Source organism: Natrix helvetica (assembly GCF_964273705.1).
Source record: "Natrix helvetica genome assembly, chromosome: 4".
NCBI lineage: Eukaryota > Metazoa > Chordata > Lepidosauria > Squamata > Natricidae > Natrix > Natrix helvetica.
Genome location: NC_138550.1, coordinates 11,395,132 through 11,411,508, shown reverse-complemented (window position 1 = coordinate 11,411,508; position 16,377 = coordinate 11,395,132). Strand labels below are relative to the sequence as shown.

Sequence of the window (16,377 nt, the reverse complement as noted above, 5' to 3'; positions counted from 1 at the left end):
CACACGTCGTAAAGTTGCCATGATTGGGAAACTGTTCTAATTGGTAATATGCCATTTCTGAACACATTAACACACTAACATTACATTCTAACATGCAGTGTTAGTTTGAACATGGACTAACACTACATGGAGCATAATATTTCCAAATTGGCAGTTTCTAGATGTTCAAATCACCTGAAAGCTAATCTGGACAACAAAACACTGAATGAAATGAGGCCCAAGTACGGGTAGTGTGCGACTTACAACAGTTGATTTAGTTTCTGTTTGAAGTCACAATGGTACAGAAAACAGTGACTTACCACCATTTCTCACACGATTGTTCCAGCCTCCCAGATAAATAGGAGTCAGTTGACTCGTATTTATGACGGTTGCAGTCGCGTCACCAGCTGCAACCTTCTCACAAGCAAAGTCACCGAGGGAAGCCAGATTCACTTAACAACTGGGTTACTAACTTTATATTACATTGTACACCATGATGAAGTGGTATTAACACTTCACGTGATCTTGATTCTACCCCTCTGTTTATGCAGCCTAGAACTGTGTTGGCTTTTTTGGCAGCTGCTGCACACGGCTGGCTCCTATTTAAATGGCCGTCCACTAGGACTCCCAAGTTCCCACTCACAGTTATGAGAGGGGTGCAATAAAGCAATGTGCGTGTGACATCATCCCGCGCATCCCATCCCCTTGTGTATGCATGTGTGACCCTCCCACATGGCCCTCCCTGCGCCCCATTTCTGGCCTGGCAGGCCTCCCTGCAGCCTCTTGGCACCAAAAATGGGCTGCGGGGGAGGGGGCACTACCGCCCCATGCTCCCCTCAACCCCTGCACATTATGTGCATGACCCCCTGCCCTCGCGCATCTCCCGCATGTGCCCCCCCCCGCACAAGCGTGGCAGAGACCTGAAAATCAGTTGGCTGGCGGGAGACGCGTGCCCGCATGAACGGTGGAGCTGAGCCAGGGCGACGGCTTGCGTGCCCGCAGAGAGGGTTTTGCATGCCAACTGTGGCACACGTGCAAGAGGTTGGCTATCACAGACCTATACTGTACATTATGTGCTTGCTTTTTCTTGCCTAAACTGGAGAACCTTACTTTTTCCAACTATTGAATTTCATTTTGTTAGATAGCGCCCCACGTTCAAGTCTGTCAAGGTCCTTCCTGTAGGTTAAGCCTATCTTCTGGAGTGCGGAGTCTCTTTTTTCAGACATTAAAAAGATCACCGAGAAAGGCAGCCGATAAAACTGTAGCAAATGTATATTTTCCACTGAAGGTACCTTCGGTTGAGCAGTTCTGCCCACAAGCTGTCTGTAGGATATAGAACATCTCTCGGGCATGCTTGCCACCTTGAAGCAGAGCGGTCGGAAGCAGAAAAAGAAAAGAAACAAAACAACAAAAACAACCAAGGTAACAGAATGCAAAAGGAAATAAAAAGCACCGGGAGAAAAGAGAGAGAGAAAGAGAGAAATGAGGGACAGCTGATTAAAAGTCGCCATCAAAATACATTTAGAAACGAGATTAGCAAATTACGGCCAGAGAATTTAAAACAACAGACAACATTAGGATCGCAAGTCAGTCACATATTATGGAAGAGGGGAGGAAATAAACAAACAAACAAAAAGAAACAATCCAGCCATATAGCTTAGCTAAGGCATCAAGAACCAAAGCGTGAAAAAAGTAGTTAGATTAAAATTAGCCACGATTCCATACAGCAGTTTTTCAATGCCAGACAGTCAATCCCTTGATAGTTTTCTCCAACCCAAATCTAGGCAGCACTACTTTCCATTCTGGGCAAGATTGCCAATGGGGTTCAACCTACCGACGATGTCAAACCACAAGGGGATGTTAGCGGGCTGCACGGAGACCACGCCGACAATTTCCGTCACTCGGTCGCTTTCCATGATGGTGAAGTTATAGAAGGGCTCATCGAATGTCAGAGGAATGAGGGATGGAGGTGGTTTCTTAATCCATTCAATGTGGAGGCGTGCTGTAGAAGACTTCTGGGGCCGGCCGTTGTCAACTGCTTTGATCTGTTAGGCATGGGAGGACAGAGAGGAGACTTTAGCACACTTCTCTAGGCAAAGATTTCACCCCTGTTTTGCTTTCAAAATGGCCCCTGAATTCCCATAATCATGAAATGAATGGTGTTTTTCTGAATTACACTGCAGGGCCAGGGAGAGACATGATAGCATTGTTCCAATATCTTTGGGGCTGCCACAAAGAAGAGGGAGTCAAACTATTCTCCAAAGCACCTGAAGGCAGGACAAGGGTGGATACTAATCAAGGAGAGAAGCAACCTAGAATTAAGGAGAAATTTCCTAATAGTGAGAACAATTAATCAGGGGAACAACTTGCGTCCAGAAGTTGTGAATGCTCCAACACCGGAAGTTTTTAAGAAGATGTTGTATAACCATTTGTCTGAAATGATATAGGGCAGGCCTATCAAACTGGCAGCCCATGGGCAGGATGCGTCACGCACAGGCCACGCCCTTCCCGGCTCTGCAAAAGCAAAAACTGTCATGATGCGTCGTGTGACGTGATTGAGTTTGACACCCGTGGTACGGGGTTTTCTGCCTGAGCATGAAGTTGGGCAAAAAGTCGTCTAAGGTCTCTTCCAACTCTGTTATTCTGTCACGACATTTTGTATTTTTTGGTGAAAACATTTAAGGACATAAAGGAGGAACGAAGGCACACAAGCCTTTTCAGGAAGCAACTTGGTTCATGTTGGTCAGTTTACCTTCTGAAGCTCCGTTTTGACTCTGCTCCGTGTGGCCTTTGCAAAGCCAAGTAGGTCTTTGGCAGCATTTAAAGGGAGATAAAGGTGGGTGCTTATCAGCCTTATACCGAAAGACTTTGGCAGACTTCTGTCGGACTCATTACAAACTATTTATGACTCATTACGGGCTGTGAATGAACATAATTCACAGCCGTTGAAATAAAAAGTGGGTTTTGGGGACTAAGCGTCTGCTTTTTACTGTATCAGGAAGCCCAGGTCAGAACAAAAAACTCTAATCAGGGTCAACGCTAGCCACACTTCACATCTTGTGTGAAGCAGCAACCAAATGTTCATCAGACCTGATTAAGCACTTTGAGCAAACAGTCTTGCTTGCCATTGAGCTGGTTCCCAAGTTGCAAAGTTCATTTGTTACACAGAGTGAGTTGTGAAAAGCCACCTGCTTACTCTGTAATTTACTGCCACCATGCATCCACTGTTATGGCTTTTAAATCAGATGCACCACAGAAGGCCTGCTGTCGACCTGCATGACACAGCAGCAAACACCTGTGCCCACTTAACCCTCCACCACTTGCCATCCAATTAAGTTCCTGTGAATTCCTTCCAATAATGAAGAAGGTGAGTTCCAATTAATCTCTCATGTACAGGCCATCCTGCCAACTATTTTTCATATTCAGTAAGAGCGAGAAAATACTGAGTCTTAAAGTACATTGGTTTGAATGGAGATACCTGAATTCAACTTACTGGAAGGTCAAAAATTGAAAACCCATCAGGGGCACGATGGATCAGGGATTAAAGATACTTATTAGATGGAAAGCTAATAGCCCAGGTTCGAGACCCGAGTGTGGCGTGAGAGCTCCCGTTCCTTGCTCTAGCTCCTGCCCACCTGGCAGTTCGAAAACATGCAAATGCAAGTAGATAAATAGGTACCACTACAATGGGAAAGTAATAGAGGTGGTTTCCTACCGGTTCGGCCGAATAGGTAGTAATTTGGCTGGACACGTGACCATACCGGTTCTATCCTGGGCGCCGCCATCTTTATGTTCTGTTCTGCACATGCGCAGAACAATCTTCATTAAAAAAAACAATTCTCCCCCCGTTTTTAATGGTGTGCACATGCGCAGACCTTTTTAAGTGCAAATGTGGACGTGCGCAGAATGCACAATTTTTTTCAGGCACTAAACTGGTAGTAATGCCGGCAGGAACCCACCCCTGGAAAGTAACAGTGTTCTGTGCACCTCAGCGTATAGTCACATGACCACAGAAATGTTTTCCAATGATGCCGGCTCCCTTGGCTAAGACATGGAGATGAGCGCCAAACCCTAGAGTGAGACACAACTAGACAGGGGAAATCTTTACCTTTCCCTGAATTCAACTTACTTGAAAATCCAGTTCTTAATTTGAGGGTTCAAGACAAGCAAACTGTTGCCAATGAAAACTTGTGCCCTCAACTTACGACCAAAATTGGGTCTGGATCAGAGGTAGTATTCTATCAGTTCGGACTGATTTTCCCGAACCGGTAGCAGAAATTGCGGGAGGCTCCACCCACCCGCCCTGGCTCTACGGCATCCCATTTAGGCCCCCATAATTTTTTTGGGCAAAAACGCACGTAAGGGAAGGCTGTCTGCGAACATTTGCGGTAGGGAAGATAAGTGAATACCAACCCTGGTCTGGAACTCTGGTTGTAAGTTACTACGATTATAAGTCAAGGCACCCATGTGACCTGACCTGACTATACAACACTTTTTGTGGCAGTTACGTCAATCCACATAGTCATGAAGCCAATCAGTGGTTGTTAAGCAAAGACTGTGTTCCCTAAGGCCCTGTTCTTCTGAATTGGTGATATATATATTTTTTTGCCAGAAATTGACCCCAAAAATTGCTGGAAACTGGCAAAAAATAAATAAATCTGCAAACTGCAATCACATGACCATGGAATACGCAGTTAGTTGGAAAGGTGCGCCAGTTGCCAAGTGCATGAAATGTGGTCACATGACACATGTATTTATGCAATATATGTATGTACATATAATATATATGAGTGCATGCGTGCGCGTGCGTTGAGTCATGACATTTTAAGATGGCTAGAAGTACTTTATGGGCTATAAAACATTCATTATAGGCCCATCGCTATTAGTTGTTGTTAAAGTGACCTGCCAAAAGTCAGGGACTCTGTGTGTGTGTGTTTGTGTGTGTGAGAGAGAAGCATGACATTTTAAGATGGTTAGAAGTGTTTTATGGGCTGTAAAACATTTGTTCTAGGCCCATCATAACTTCATGTTAAGTGAAGTCATGTTGTAAGTCGAGGATTATATATAAGTATAGCGATAGCACTTAGACTTATATACCACTTCATAGTGCTTTTACAGCCCTCTCTAAGCGCTTTACAGAGTCAGCCTATTGCCCCCAACAACCTGGGTCCTCATTTTATCCACCTCGGAAGGATGGAAGGCTGAGTCAACCTCAGCCAGTGAGATTTGAACTGCCGAATTGCAGCTAGCAGTCAGCTGAAGTAGCTTGCAGTACTGCACTCTAACCACTGCGCCACCTCGGCATAAGTATGTGTGCTTGTATAATATACATGCGGCGTGCAAGTGTGTGTGTGAGGAGTGATATTGTAAAATGACTAAAACGTTTGTAAAACGTTCATTCTAGGCCCGTCGTAATTTGTTGTTGTTAAATGGCCAGCCGTAAGTTGAGGACTCCCCATAAAGTACTTGAAAACAGTAAAACCAGCTCTTAAAGCTTATTCCAGTACTGAAGACTTACAGTTAAGATGTCGTAGCTCCCCGCAGTGAACTGCTTTCGCGAAGAAACCATCCCAGTCTTGGGGTCAATGAAGAACTTGGCGTCTTCGTTTCCATCCACAATGCTGTAGGAAATCTCGGCGTTGGAGCCTTCGTCCTTGTCGAAGGCAAAGGCTCGGTATATGGGCTCCCCTCTCTTCTTCCGGTCCCTTTCGGGCAACTTGACCTGATAGACTTTCTCTGGGAACTGAGGCTTGTTATCGTTTTCATCCAAAACCTGGACCACTAGCCATACCGTAGACTGCTTGGGAGAGACCCCGCCATCCGTTACTGTGACCTGAAGTGGAAAGAGTAACAACACCAACAAAAAACTGTTAGAAGTGCACAAAACTAGTAAAAAGTTGAAATAGAATATAAATAAATACAAACAGAACAATCATCATCTTCTTTTAATGACCCCATAATCCCTTGTGGGGTGGAGTCTGGGCAACTGAATGGAACTCAGTGTTTACTGGCCGGATGCCTTTCCTGTCGCCAGTGCAGAGTTCTATTCAGCAGATATATTCTCAATGTGGCCAGAGAGAGAAATATCTGTCGCTACCTAGGATCGAACTCACAGCCTCCTGATTGTGAGGCGAGAGCTCCACCTCTAGGCCACCGCACCACTCAAATACAAACTAAACAGTATATCCCCTCAAACATCCTGTTTGGAATTTGAGACGAAAGCTTTGAGCCCCAAACTCAAAGCAGAATGGTTCCAATCTGAGGATGTTGTTAAGCGGGTTTTGTCTCATTTTCCTTGCCACAGTTGTCCATTGGATTGCTGCAGTTAAGTTAGTGGTTGTTAAGTGACTCTGGCGTTGATTGTCAGAAGGTCAAAGGTGATCACATGAACCCAGGACCAGAGGTGATATTCAGCCGGTTCTGGGGAACCGGTAGCGGAAATATTAAGTAGTTCGGAGAAGCAGCAAATATCACCTCTGGCTGGCCACGTCCCTCACTGCCTCCCGAGTCCCAGCTGATCGGCTGGGTCTTCTTTTGTTGCCCGGTACAGGAGAACGGAGCTGGAAAGCAGGTTAGTGGGGTGGGGAGGGAATGGGGATTTTACAGTATCTTTTCCCCAAGAGTGGGGAGGGAATGGGGATTTTGCAGTATTCTTCCCCCAAGAGTGGGAAGGGAATGGTAATTTTGCAGTATCCTTCCCCTGCCACGCCCACAGAACCAGTAGTAAAAATATTTGAGTCCCACCACTGCCCGGGACGCTGCAAACTGCCATAAATACATGCCAGTTGCCAAGGATCTGAATTTTGATCAGGTGACCATGGGGATTGTGCAACAGTTGTAAGTGTGAAAAATGGTCATGTCACTTTTCTCAGCGTCATAATTCTGAATAGTCATTAAACTCATGGTTGTAAGTTGTGGACTACTTGTACCATGTATTAGGCTGCAAAGGATGACTCAAATGTTTGCTGCCCAATAGAGATCATTCTTCTTAGATAGCTGCTGTCTTTTCTATACTTATTCCTTTCTCTAGAATTCACTTCCTGAGTAAGATTGGCCCCCTTAGAATTCCAAAAGGTTTTAAAGACATCTTTTCCCCAAAACAGCTTTTAAGGTTGACTTAAAACTTAATTTTCAACTGTTATTTTAAAATGTTTTATCAATTTTGGTGGTAGGTTATTACAGCAAACCGCTCTGAGACTACAATAAGCAGTGAAATAACATTTTAATTATTATTCTTTAAGGGAATGTAGGCTTGCATTGTAGATTTCCCTGAATGGAAATAATATCCCAGTAAAAAAAAAAAAAAACCACCTAGGAGGTTTAATCGGTTTTACTTTGTGGAAAAGCAAGAAGGGAATAAATTACTGGAGACATGAAGTAGTAGAGCAGTGAGGGTTAGCAGCTTACAGTTGTCAATGTCTGTCTTTGGAAAAACCAAAGTAAAACAATGATATCACACTTTGGCTTAAGTCTTTCTAGAACAGTTAACTACAGCTGTGATGATGAACCTATGGCACGAGTGCCACAGGTGGCCCCGCAGAGCCCTCTCTGCGGGCATGTCAGCCGTCCCCCCAGCCCAGATCCACTGTGCATGTGCCTCCAGCTGGACTTTGGGTCTCTGCCGTGCATGCACGGGTGGCAGGACACATAAGTGTGCCTCCTCTCGCAATGAATTTTGGGACCTTGTGCAGCACCCCCGCGCCCCGTTTTGGCTTCCAGGTTGGTGCAGGCTTTCCAGGCACAAAATGGGGCACGCGGGGGCGCAGTGCGAGGTCACCAAGGTTAAGCAATCCTGGTATAATCACTAAAAAAAAATTGATTTTATTAATTGCATTTATAATCCGCTGCAATCATGGAAGATTCTCAGTGACTCACAATAAATCAACAAAGCATGATAAGAGTACAGTAACTTTAAAAAAAAATATTGCAAGGCACTAAACCTCCCCAAACAAATAGGATTTCAGTCCCCAAAGCTCTCCAGAAAAACTGTTTTTAATTTGTTCCAGAAATCTGATAATGTTGGAGACCTTCAGTGGTGGACATTTAGGTGGGCTGGTCATTCTGCTTTTCAGAGTGAGGAAGCCAATTTGTCTGAAATCTCTGGGATCTGTCAAAACGGATATATGTCCAAAGATGCTCTCTGTTTCTCTGTATCTCTCTTATTTTTGTGATGATTCAGAATTATCATTTATTTATTTCTACAAGAGTGAAAAGAAAACATGTGGGAAGTGCCAACAGAGCCAGAGAGAACAAAATATAAGGGAGATTGACTTGCAACCACCAAACACTGTCATCGTGGGAATTGCAAAAGAAGAACCTAAGCTACTTTCAAGCTAGTAAAAATCCATACCTGCCTCTCCTCTGTAATGTTATTGCGTTGGGTTAAAATAAGGAAAACGTTGAAAAATATATGGATTTATTATTTCTTTCTTCACCTTGCATTATTTATTTCCAGGGTTCCATCCACAGTGAAATGGTCAGCAATTCCACGTTAAACTGCCGCTCGGTTATTCATTTAACTTACTCAGCTCTCTGAACCTACTCAGCTCTATTCAAATTATTTGTTATCTTTCTATAACATCGGTCCCCCCCTTTTTCTTTTGTTTTCTGTTTTGATTAATGCATGTCGTGCAATGTACGTCATGAAAGCTGAAAAGCAATTTTACAATTAATGATTTGTCAGGCCCAAAGTGTAACTAGAGGGAAGCTTTCCAAACATGTGAACTACTGTCTTGCATTTCCCATGTATGAAGACAGTGGGAAAAACACGAAAACTGATTACTAAGTGATAACTGGGATTTTCTAATTGCTCAAATTTGCCTAAGTGGAACCTTTTTTGGTAGAATTTTGTAGGTTTTGGAGAAATGATAATCTCAAAATCATGAAACTGCATCTCATTTATTTTGGGCACGTCACACAGTGGAATTCACTGGAGAAAGCAATTATGATTGGAAGAGTTAATGGAAAAAAGGAAACACAGACATCAAAGTACAAGGTGATAGGACACCATCAAAGGTGGCACCAGCCAGAGCGTAGAACAACTCAAAGAAGGAGTGCAAGATCGGAAGATGTGGAGGAACCTGGCCAACAGAATTGCCAAGAGTTAGACCCAACTGAATGGATAACCAACCATCATCATCATTATCATCATCTCCCATGTGTGATCAGGCTTAGCTTCTACTGCATTGTCTCTGGCATGTACACCGAGTGAAACCAAGAAATTATGCTGAGGTTCTTGACATCAAACAAAAGGAACCTACCCAAATGAGACAGGACAGTTCTCATCAGTCAACTGAGCAACATGGAACCAATGATAGCGCAGAGGCAACAACTAGTGTGGAGAAGCACTCACAAGGGGCAGAGTAGATAGCAGAGAGATTATGGTATTTATCTCTTTATGCCCTCCTTTCTTTGTGTTAAGATAGTCCTTTTAGAAGGCTATTAAGTGACTTCAGTTGTTTGCTGGAGCTGGCTTGCACCAGCTTGCAAGAGCCAATTGTTAGATCTTTTTCGGGAATTTTGCAAGCCAGTTGACAGCAGAGATGACCCTTGACATCTAGCACACCAATAAGCTTTTCTACAGCGAGTGACGTGATAGCAACAATGAAACTGGCTGTGCCAATTCTCAAACATTTAGCAGCACACTGCAGAGTGATTTCCCTTGATACTCGTTGCGGTATAGTAGAGGTATTTCCCATAGGAGACTTGGAGCATAAAGGCACTTGAGAAGACACAAGAGTTCCCACAAAGCTTTAGAAGATGACAAAGGACCTATAATAACTTCAGGCTCTGTATCTGTAAGATGTTTGTGCCACCAATTTAGAAGACACTTTTTAAGAGATATCTCTTCAGACAGTGAAAAAGCAAAGACTATGCCCATTCAAGAAAGGAAATTTGTGTTCTAGTTCTGTCATTTACAGGATGGGGCCATTAAAACAATAAGACCAGAAAAGCTTACAAAGAAGTAGAACAGTAAGACCTTATTCAAACAGTAAGACCTTATTTTTGATGGGGAAACCAAAAGTCAATTATGAAAAGTAAAAGTAGATCCTGTCCAATTGTGTCTGACTCTAGGGAGTGGTATTCACCTCCGTTTCTTAGTTGAGAGAAGCAGAGTTGTCTGAAGACACTTCTGTGGTCAAGTGGCCAGCATGGCTATATGCCAAAGGGAATGGAATGCTGTTACCTTCCCACCGAAGTGGTACCTATTTATCTACTTGCATTTGCATGCTTTCGAATTGCTAGGTGGGCAAGAACCGGGACAAGTAATGGGACCTCACCTCGTTGCGTGGCTCTTGGATCTCGAAACCAGGCTGTCAAGCTTTCCAGCTGACGAGCTCAGCAATTAATTAATTAATCTGATAAAGGAAAGCAAGCAAATATTTCAAGACAAATGGATGAAGGAAAAAGAAGAACGATGTTAAGATCTTTGTGTTATGGCAAACAAAAATGAACTGAGAAGGTTTAGCCTTAGCCATGCCTGATCTGTGAGAGTCAATTCTCGCAGGGTCACACAATGACAACCCGATAACCATCTCAGACCATCTTTTAAACAAGGGCCAGCTGGAAACAGGACCTCCCTCATTGCAGAAGTGGAGGCCAAGTCGTTGGCCAAAAGGAAAAATAACAGAGAAAAGCGAATAGCTTAGCAACATAGGTTTTGTACTTGAAACCCTTTAATTGTTGGAATTCTTTCATTATGGCTTTATGACTTTTCTACAATATAAACTACTTAGCGGGAGTTCTTGGGTTCTCATGTGTCGATCTGAATGCAGTTGTGTTTCATCAGCCAAAACCTGTCAGAACGATGCCATGGTATTCATAGAAGGCAGGAGTTCGGCCAAGAATTGGACAAATCCTGGAGAATTTTGAAATCACGGAAAGTACCGTATTTTTCGGAGTATAAGACACACCTTTTTCCTCAAAAAAGAGGCTGAAAATCTAGGTGCATCTTATACACTGAATATAGCATTTTTTGCCTCCTGAAACCCCGCCCCTTCACTAAAATGGCCGTGCATAGATTTTAGGAGGCTTTCTGAGAGCGCCTGGGGGCTGGGGAGGGCAGAAATGAGCAAAAAACAGGCCGTTTTTTGCTCAATTTTTCCTCTCCAGCCCCCAGGAGTAATCTTATAAGCCTCCTAAAGGCTATCCATGCCCTTTTTCTGACAAAAAATGGGCCTGTTTTTGTGAAAAACGGGCCATTCTTTGCTAATTTTTGCCGTCCCCCAGGAGCACTCTACAAGCCTCCTAAAGGCTATTCATGCCCCCTTAAAAAAAAAACAGGGCCATTTTTGCAAAAATCAGGCCATTTTTGGGAGGTTTTCAGAGTGCAAAAAATGTGCCTCTTCTAAACCTTGGTGCACCTCATACTCTGGTACGTCTTATACTCTGAAAAATACGGTAATAATTCTACTCAATTCTCCTTTTTTCGAAATCCAGTTGAAGTACAATGCCCAGTTTTAGACACAACGGTTTAAGAAGGAAACAAGAGAGATGGGAACAAACCAGAGGTGGATGGCTCCCAGTTCGGCTCAGTTCAGCTGAACCGGTAGTGGAATTCAGGCCTGGATCGCAGAACCGGCAGCAACCCAGGCCTGCCACGCCCCTGAACCGGTTTCCTCGCTGCTGCTGGGCTGCCACCATTTTGGTTTTTAGTGACTGCGCGTGCACAGTTCACTGTAGATTGTTCTGCACATGTGCAAAGAACAATTTACTTTGAACAGTGCACGCACATGTGAGCGAAGCAAGTGCATGTGCAGATTGCGCACCGGTTGTGAACCAATAGTAAATCCGTCAGCAACCCACTCCTGGAGCAAACTCAGGGGAAGTCAATGAAGACGATCAGGGAACTGAAAAATAACTCTTGTTAAGGGAGATAGGAGGAACTGGGATGGGAAGAGCTTCCAGAATAGAAAATTGGGAGAGGTACATGACCCCGTTTTTCAAATATCTGAAAGTATGTCTCAGATAAGGTAGGACCTTGTCCCTTTTGCTCAGGAGTTCATGACACGAAGTAATAAATTTAAGTATCAGAAAGACAAGATTCAGATGAATATTAGGCAATGCTTCCTAAAAGTGAAAGCCATTATTTTTTGGCCTTTGGAAGTGAAATAAATGAACAATTATTGTGGTCTCTTCACGGGACGTGCTGAAACAGAAGTTAGACAGCCATCTGTCCAGATTCTTGATCTGACCACTGAGTTGAAGACGATGGCCAATAAAAACCCTTCTAATTTTTTCATTCTTTTTTCCCCATTTTTTTATTCTCTTACATACCGTTTTAAGTATACGTTCACATAATTGTTATTATTTTTTTATATTTGTCATTCTTATACATTTATTATTTCATTTAATAGGTTATAATATACAGTTTGGGTTGCTTTATTTACCATTCCATCCTCCTGCTGTAACACCATCTTATTTTCCCTTTCTTTTCTACCTCCCTCCCTTCTCTCCTTCCTTCCTTCCTCCTCTCCTTTCCCTTTCTTCTTCCCTTCCCTTTCTCCTACTCCTACTCTTCCCCTTCCTACCCTCTCCCCTTCTCTTTCTCTCCCTTCCATCCTCCTCTCATTACCTTTTTCTTCTTTCCCCTGTCTTCCTTTCATTCTCTTCTCCTTTCTTTTTCTATTGTTGTTGGTGTCTATTTCAAAACTCAGTTTATTTTTCCTTGGGATGGTATTTCTGCAAAACCCAGATATAATTTCGCATCATTTCTTATTCCCTTACCTTTGCTAATCTACCCTAGTTATGTTCCCCACCCGTTTATATCTCGCTCTTGAATATATACTTATATATTTAATATTTTCTTTTTTGTTTTCCCTTTCCCCCCTTTTCCATTTAATAGTGCATCGTCTGAGTTCTTTATCTTCTCCCTACTTTTTTTTCTAGCTTCCTTTCTCTAGCCAATCATAAAATCTTCCCCATGTCTTGAAGTATTCCGATTCCTCTTTATCCTTTTAACTTTTTCCTTCTGATCAGGGTCTGTGAAGGTATATAATCTAAACAAGAAAACAACAGAAACCTTGGAGAATAATACTTCTTTAATATTTCATTTTTATCTTGCTTTTATTATTTTTTATAAATAGACTCCTCCTTCCTCCTCTTTAATATTCCCTCCTCCTATTTTCCCCACAATCCTGTAAGGTGTGTTGGGTTGAGAGCGAGAGAGCGACTGGCCCAAAGTCACCCAGCTGCCTTTCATGCCTAAGTGGAACTAGAACTCACCATCTCCATGTCACTGGCCCAAAGTCACTCACGTGGTGTTCATAACAAAGACAGGACTAGAACTCACAGCCTCCTGGTCATTGACCCAAAGACACCCAGCTGGCTTTTATGCCTAAGATGGGACAAAAACTCACCATGCCCTCGTGATTGGCCCAAAGTCACCCAGCCAGTTTTCATGCCCAAGACAGGAGTAGAACTCACAGTCTCCTACTAACTGGCCCAAAATCACCCAGCTGGCTTTTGACGCTTAAGATGGAACTAGAACTCATAGTGATCTGGTGATTGGACTATAACTCACTGGTTCCTAGGTCAGTGCCTTAACCACTATACCTGTTCAGATGAGGATGTGATGTGGGAGTCAGGATCAGCATGAAGGAGTTCTGAGGGGGAAGAGGGAATGGAGCTGGCAGAGAGAGACAGAGGTGGAGCCTGGGTCGTCCATCAGCCCTCAGATGGAGAGTCAACAGCCCCCAGGTCTGGAAGTGGCTGATGAGGAAGAGGAGGAACAGCTGGGTCCAGTGCCTGATGCGCGGATGTGCAGAAGGCAGAGGAGAGGAGAGCAGTGGAAATCCATGGGCCGATCCTTGGTAAGGAAGAGCCACCGCTGCTAACAAAGCCCAACCCTAGCTCTGGGGATAAAAGGCAAGGTGCGTAGATGAATAGATGTGGTAGACAACTATTCATCTCCCGGCCGGACAGGCTTGGTAGCCAGCGGTGAGAGAGTAACTGTTTACCGGGGCTGCCAGCACTCCTAATTAATCTTTTGAGTCCACTTCAGTGGGTTTGTTGTGTTTGGGGAGCTGGGTCAGAACAATACCAAGCTGGCTATTTGCCAAACTTTATTATGCATGCATACTTTATAAAATAAACACTATGAATAACGTTAAAATAGAGTGAACTTTATTAAATACTTGCCAAACTTTATTATGCATGCTGAGATGAAGTGATACTATTTTTTTAAAAAAAACCACCTTATCTTCTCTAGATTTAATTGAGGTAGAAAAAGTTTATCTTTTTAATTTGCAGGTGAGAATTTCCTACAAACACATCCTCTGCATATGAAACACTAGAGATTAAGCCGAAGGATTCTGCCCAAGCCAAAAACAGAAGGTAGCATTTTTTTTTAAAATTTGATAAATGTCAGATGGGGTAGGAGTGTTCATGCCAATGAATCAAGACCAAGGAATATTATGCTTTTAGTGTACACAGGAAGTCTCACATATTTCTTTTTAAGGACTTGGAATCTGACAGTTTATTAATTGCAAAATGTGTATCACTGCAGGAAGCACGGTGAGGTGTAATATTTGTGTCCATATGTGCATATATAAGGATCATTATAATGCAAGGTGCTAATCAGGAGATTGAGGTTATTTTCCATTTTCAAACTTGAGTGTATTCCATGTTGCTCAACTCGAGGTCAAACAAAATAAGAATTTACACAATAATAAGGTTAAGGAAGGCCTCTTCTTTTAAAAAAATCTATCTGCACCAGAGAAGGGAAGCAACAACAAATACGTTTTTCTCTCAATATCAGGGATGAATAATATTTACTGTCCTGTTTTTTTCCAGTGGTTGAGGATGGTTTAGAACAGGAGTCCCCTACCTTTTGGATCTCAGGGACCACTAAATTCATAATTTTATGATGAACAGATAATTAATATGATCTGCCTAATGACTGGCTGGGTGGGCGTGGCTGTGGTCATGTGAACTGGATGGGCGTGGCCAACTTGATGTCACTCACATCAAGGGGCGCTTCTTTGGCCTGTACTTGCCCCTCCCCTCCTAACTACTCCCTGCCTGCCCGCCCGGGCTCCTTAGGGCCCCAACAGGAAGCAGTTGTTGGAGCTAAGCAGCTACCATGAGAAAGAGTTGGCAAAATAGCTGGCTCAGTTCAAGTTGGATCTGACTGAGAAGGAGGCTCAGCAGAAGCACCTCACTGAGGACTACGAGCATAGGCTTTCTAAGCAGAGGGAAGACCTGCAGGAGTGCAAGGCCAGGTACCAGCACCTGGAGGCTCAGTGAGCTGAGATGGTCAGGCAGTTCCAGGTCATGATATAGTCCCAGTGGAATAAGGCCCTCTGGCTCTTTGCCACCAGTGGCACTTCCCTCCAGCCTACGCCCAAAGCCTTGCACCAGGAGGCTAAGGGAGACCCCAAGTCTCCCCAAGAAATGTAGAATTTCTGCCCCCCTCTGACCCACACAAAAAGACTCCGAAGGGGAAGACTCTCTGCAGCAACACAAGCGTTCATTGCACGTATCTGGTCATGGGCTGTAGTTGGAGGACCCCTGATTTAGTGCAATATAAAAAAATGCAAATAATTTTTCTGCGGACCACCAAAATTTTCTCATGGACCACCAAGTGCTCTAGGGACCACCAGTTGGTGACCACTGGTTTAGAAGGCAAAGGGAAGGCCTTGGAGGACAGGCAGAAGAGCTACACCCAAGGCAATAGTCAGATAAGCAAGGTTTGAGCCCAGGCCAAGAAAATAACTTGAGGAAACATCTCAGACAAGAGCCTTTCTCTCTCTCTCTCATATATAGTGAAGGAACGGAAAGCACATTCAGACATTCAAGATTCTCTGAGTATAGCTATTACAATAAAAGTAGTCCTAACCTATAGGGGTTTGGTTTCTAAGCGGAGTCTACTTTGTAAGGTTGACAATGACACGATGCAAGGCGGTGAAACCCCTGGTTTAGGGTTGGAAATATCTCTTCCTATTTTTGGATTTGATTTTTTTTCTTTTTTAAGAAAAAAAACTAAAAGACGGAAAATGTACTTCCATAATTCAGTGCTCTACTGCTGGATGAATCTTAGGAAACAGGAGCCACAGTTTTCACAGATTCAAAAACAGGGGTTTTGTCAGAGTATGAATATTCATAGACTGGAATAGGCAGCAGATCAGCCAATGGGGACTGTTTGGATAGACATGGCAACAGGTCAGCCAATGGGGACTGTTTGGAAACTGAAACAGTATTTGCTGTGTGAGCAACAAGGAGACAGCAAGGAGCCTGGCTGTGGATGAACTCTGCAGCTCTGAGTCTGTGCTGAGCTCTAAACTAGTCTGCTGCTCAAAACTAAAACTGAAACTCTCCTCTGCATGTGTTTGCTTGAATTTGCTATCACATTGGAAAACCTGCTTTTGGTATTGTATGTTTACTTCATGTGTTATTTAT

The 16,377-nt window shown here is 43.5% G+C and overlaps 1 protein-coding gene across 8 annotated transcripts in view; it reads right to left on the bottom strand.

Annotated features, from left to right (window-relative positions):
* The window catches only part of FAT3 (FAT atypical cadherin 3), a 569,348-nt gene that overhangs the window by 168,025 nt on the left and 384,946 nt on the right, over positions 1-16,377 (bottom strand). For 6 of the 8 annotated variants that reach the window (XR_014175185.1, XM_081950676.1, XM_081950677.1 and 3 more), the window contains exons 5-6: positions 5,498-5,812; positions 1,814-2,024 (exon numbers count right to left, since the gene is read on the bottom strand). Coding sequence is in view for 7 of the 8 variants with exons in the window: in XM_081950676.1 (XP_081806802.1) it covers positions 1,814-2,024; positions 5,498-5,812 (526 nt within the window). In the remaining variant the exon portion in view is untranslated. Of the gene's footprint in view, positions 1-1,271; positions 1,341-1,813; positions 2,025-5,497; positions 5,813-10,257; positions 10,338-16,377 lie in introns of those variants that run through there. The other 2 variants (XM_081950682.1, XM_081950681.1) reach the window with 2 other exon arrangements.